The 4,292-nt window shown below is 44.0% G+C and overlaps 1 protein-coding gene across 1 annotated transcript; it reads right to left on the bottom strand.

The window, feature by feature from the left end:
- Window positions 1–1,364: 1,364 nt before the first annotated feature.
- On the bottom strand, window positions 1,365–2,865 carry PRMT6 (protein arginine methyltransferase 6). The gene has a single exon (XM_069737379.1). It carries the CDS (start codon window positions 2,781–2,783, stop codon window positions 1,761–1,763), a length of 1,023 nt encoding a protein of 340 aa, XP_069593480.1. The 5' UTR covers window positions 2,784–2,865; the 3' UTR covers window positions 1,365–1,760.
- Between the last annotated feature and the right edge of the window lie 1,427 nt (window positions 2,866–4,292).

Here is a 4,292-nt window from a genome sequence, read left to right as displayed (position 1 = left end):
TAGGCTGTGCTCCTACATGCTATCTAATGCAAATGACAGCATTGGGACCGAGGCCTCAAGTCCAGCATGCATTACAGGGAGAGACAGACCCTCAATAGTTAAAATATGAGCCGACAAAAACTGCATTTCAGGGTGTCTGAAAAGGAATAAGGCTATGTGCACACGTTACAGATTTCTGTGCAGATTTTTCATCTCAGTTTGTGAAAAATCCGCAAGTAAAACACATTGCTTTTTACCTGTGGATAACCCATGGATTTACAGCGTTTTTTGTGCAGATTTCACCTGCGTTTTACCACCTGCGGATTTCTATAAAGGAGCAGGTATAAAACGGTGCAGAATCCGCCCAAAGAATTGACATGCTGCAGAAAATACAGCGCAGCGTTTCCGAGCTGTATTTTCCGCAGCATGTGCACTGTGGATTCTGTTTTCCATAGGTTTACATGGTACTGCACACCGCATGTGCACATATCCTTAGCCTAAGGCTACATGTGTTGGGTGGCAAAAAAATCTGTGCAAATTGTCCATGACTTGCTGTGATTTTCCTGTAAATAAAATCGCAAATTTGCAGACATGTCAGGTGCGACTTGCATTGAAGCTTATGACAAAAATGTCACAAAAGACGTGTGACAGCAACAGAAAATGCAATCCATCTGGAAACATTGGCGATTGTGTTGCAGTATGTCACAACAAGTGATGAGCGAACGTGCTCAGATAAGGTGTGATCCAAGCACTCTTGGGTGCTCACCAAGTGTCTTCGGCGTGCTTGAAAAATATGTTCAAGTCCCCGCGGCTGCATGTCTCGCAGATGTTCAACAGTCACAAGACATGCAGGGATTACGGTACCTGTTTGTTAGGCAATCCCTGTATGCGTTGCAGCTGTCGAACAGTCATGCAGCCACGGGGACTCCAACATATTATTTGAGCACGCCAAAGATACTGGAGTAGCACACGAGCATGCTCAGATAACACCTTATCCAAGCACTTTCGCACATCACTAGGCACAACACAGTAGGAAATCATTACATCCAATGTGACATGTTGCTGTGTAAGGCTAGTCTAAAGAAGTGAGGATTGCAGGCTGAAATTTAATGCATGCTCTTTTTCCCTTTTAAAAAGGTGTCCCAATCATCAGCTACATATTCCAGTCCCAGGTCCAACAGGTCCTTTGACATATGACACATTAAAAGAATGGTTGACTGCTCATTGAAACAGCTAGGTCAGTTACTTCTGTCAGTGGAGAAGGTTGCTGTCCTCATTTGCTATGATTTTAATATCTTACCTGGCCTATACATTACATCAATTCAATAAGTGCACATTCATCCTGCATTGCTGGGGAACGTCTGGTGCACACACTGGCAAAAGTATATAATATATAATTTATTTTAGATATACGTGTATGAACACGTAAATAGGTTATGACTGGCCTAAGGTAGGCCAAAAGAGTAGCCATTGTGGCATACATTTGGATGGCTTGAACACCCTTATTCTCAATGTATTGCAATACAAAATATACACTATTCAACAACGAAATTGAATTAGTGACATACTGTATATAGTGCAATGGCGTAGCATAGCTTAATGTCCTGTGGATAAGTTGAACAGATTGCAAAAAGGTAAGAATATCAAAAAAGAACATGACGATTATATATATATATATATATATATTTAAGAAATACAAAATGGGAAACTAAACACAAATAGCCATTTCATCTGCTTTACTTCGGAAAAATAAAAAAGATAATTTCTGTTCACAATGAGCGTTAATTTCCCATCTGGAAAATCTTAGTCCTTGATATTCCCCCCCCAATAGAGTAGTTGATGGTAACACTTAAATGCCTGGGGTTGTTCTCTGAAGGTGACATTTTGATGTCCCCCTTGACCTGCGTGTCCTGCTCTACTTGAACCTCTTCGTCCAGGTACAGGATCGTTTGCTTCCAATGTGTTTCTTCACCATATGGCGACGTAGACAAGATGATGCCGTTTTCACCTGGAAACTCAACTGAAAACCATATGGCAAATCCATGCATTAAAGAGGAGCCGTAGCAGCAGAACGTGAAGGAACCAGTAATGTTGGCAATGTCATCCAGCGTGGCGCTGCGGAGATCTAGAGAGGCAAAATTTACAGGGTGCGAGAGGATATGCTCCAGGTACACCGAACACACGGTCAGATCGTTTCCCATGATACATTTCTTGGCGAAAGATTGTACACAAGTCATATCCACTCCATACATGTCCTTCACATCACTCCAAAAGTCCAAGCGGCTCTCCACGGTGGTGTCATTAATAGGGGCGATGAACATATTCGCGCAGTAGGGGAAAATGAGCCCTCCAGGCTTCAGCCATTTATCCCGGGCAAACAAAACGGAGCTGAGCATTGATTCATACATGAGACCATACCCCATCCATTCGCTAACAATGGCGTCCACCTGCCCGGATATTTCGGCGGATTCCACAGGGCTGTTGATCACTTCCACTTGTCCCTCGAGCTTGTTTTCCTTCACCACCTCACGTGCCAGCTGCGACACGGCGCTGGCTTCCACAGCGTACACTTTACTAGCCCCAGCCTGGGCACAGAAAACACTCAGGATGCCAGTGCCGGCACCCACGTCCAGGACAGTTTTGCCAAGGAGAGCGTTACGATTGCGTGCGATAGCCACCCTATAGGCATGTGTGCGCACGGTGTCGGACAGCATTTCCTCATGGACAGTGATGTCTGAGTAACACTGGAAGTACTCATTGTCTTGCTCAGTCCTGTCATATCTTCTCTTTTTGGAGAATGCCATGCTTGGTGCCTGCAGCTGTGTGTGGCTATGAGAGGCGAGTGTGTGGCCACTTCCTGGTGGATGGCATTGGTTGCCAGCCGCTTCCTGCCCACCCCCTCGTGTTTTGCTTTCACTTTGCTCTCCAGCACATGTGCTTTTGTCATTTGATTCTCCTCTTCTCCCAGCTGCTCCTGCATTCACCCTTTCCTCCCCACTCTTCAGGCTGACAAGTCTGGATTGTTTCCCTGGATCTGCAGCGATTCATATGAATAGTGCGGAATCTTGTTCGCCACCATTGACCTGAGGAAAAATACATTTACAAGTGAACTCATTGTATATGTTAGCACTCGGATACACGTGAACGGTTTCCAGCGCTGGTTATATTGCAGAATACGGATAGAAAATACACATATGGATTTAGCAGAGCTGAATTTGTCACCCTTCTTCGGCTCTAGTAATGTTATCGGCCTACACGCAGTCCTATGTAAAACTGTCAATACCAGTGTACTTTGGATATCACGTTAAAAACAAGTGACTAATGCCATACCGTTCCTTCTGTAAAGGTTACACGTGAGGATTCATATGCAATCTGTCTCCTGTACAAGGATAATATATGGCCCCTGTACAGTCCAATAGTTCACAGTGCAGAATTTCACCTGCATTGGAGCTGGATGTGGGCCCCCCTTACCTCGTGGGCCCCTACTGGCAGACACAGGCAAAGTCCTTTGTGCAAGAACAGTATTTGAGCCCTTTGCAGTCCAACAATGCAAGTTTCCACCTACTTTGGAGGTGGAAATGGGCCCCCTTAACTTTTGTGCCCCTGATATATCTATTTCCACTGGAAATAGTGTCTGCCATCATATCATAGTCTGTGATATTGCCAGCATTTGATAGTTCAGAAAATCCAATAATCCAGCACTTTATACTTCAAATGGGAATCTGTTGAAAGATTTTTGCCACCTAACCTGAAAACAGCATATTGTAGAGGCAGAGTCCCTGATTCCAGCGATGTCACTTACTGTGCTGCTTGCTGCAGTTGTGATAAAACAGTGATTTTTATCGACAGGAGATTATTACTGGAGGACTAGTAAACCTGCTGCCGTGTAGTCCTCCATATTCATGAGCTCTGTATAACCCCGCCCCCACCACTGATTGGCAGCTTTTTGTCTATGCACAGTGTGCACAGAGCTGCCAATCAATGGTGTGGGTTAGGTTATACAGAGCTCAGCATTAGAAATCTGCAGCAGATGAGACTGATTTTATCAAAACTGCAGCAAACAGCTTAATAAGTGACACATGGCTGGAATCAGGGTCTCTGCCCCTGCACTATGTTGCTCTCAGAGTTTTAAAAACCGATGACAGCTTCTCTTTAAACGTACAATATAAAGTGACATTTAACAATTAGTAGTTGACAGGTTTAACCAGTCAATAAATTATTGCAGCAATATATGTTATAGATAAGTACATCTGTACCACATGTCAGTTAACAAGTAATGCTAAGGATCACAATATGAACAGGTAGTAAGGGGA

This window comes from Ranitomeya imitator, chromosome 8 (genome assembly GCF_032444005.1).
Source record: "Ranitomeya imitator isolate aRanImi1 chromosome 8, aRanImi1.pri, whole genome shotgun sequence".
In the NCBI taxonomy this organism is placed as follows: domain Eukaryota; kingdom Metazoa; phylum Chordata; class Amphibia; order Anura; family Dendrobatidae; genus Ranitomeya; species Ranitomeya imitator.
The sequence above is the reverse complement of the archived record's forward strand: the minus strand, read 5'-3'. Positions and strand labels throughout refer to the sequence as shown.

What these genes read in the sequence shown, in the direction of transcription:
- PRMT6 (XM_069737379.1), bottom strand. Translation starts at nt 2,783, where the DNA reads ATGGCATTCTCCAAAAAGAGAAGATATGACAGGACTGAGCAAGACAAT.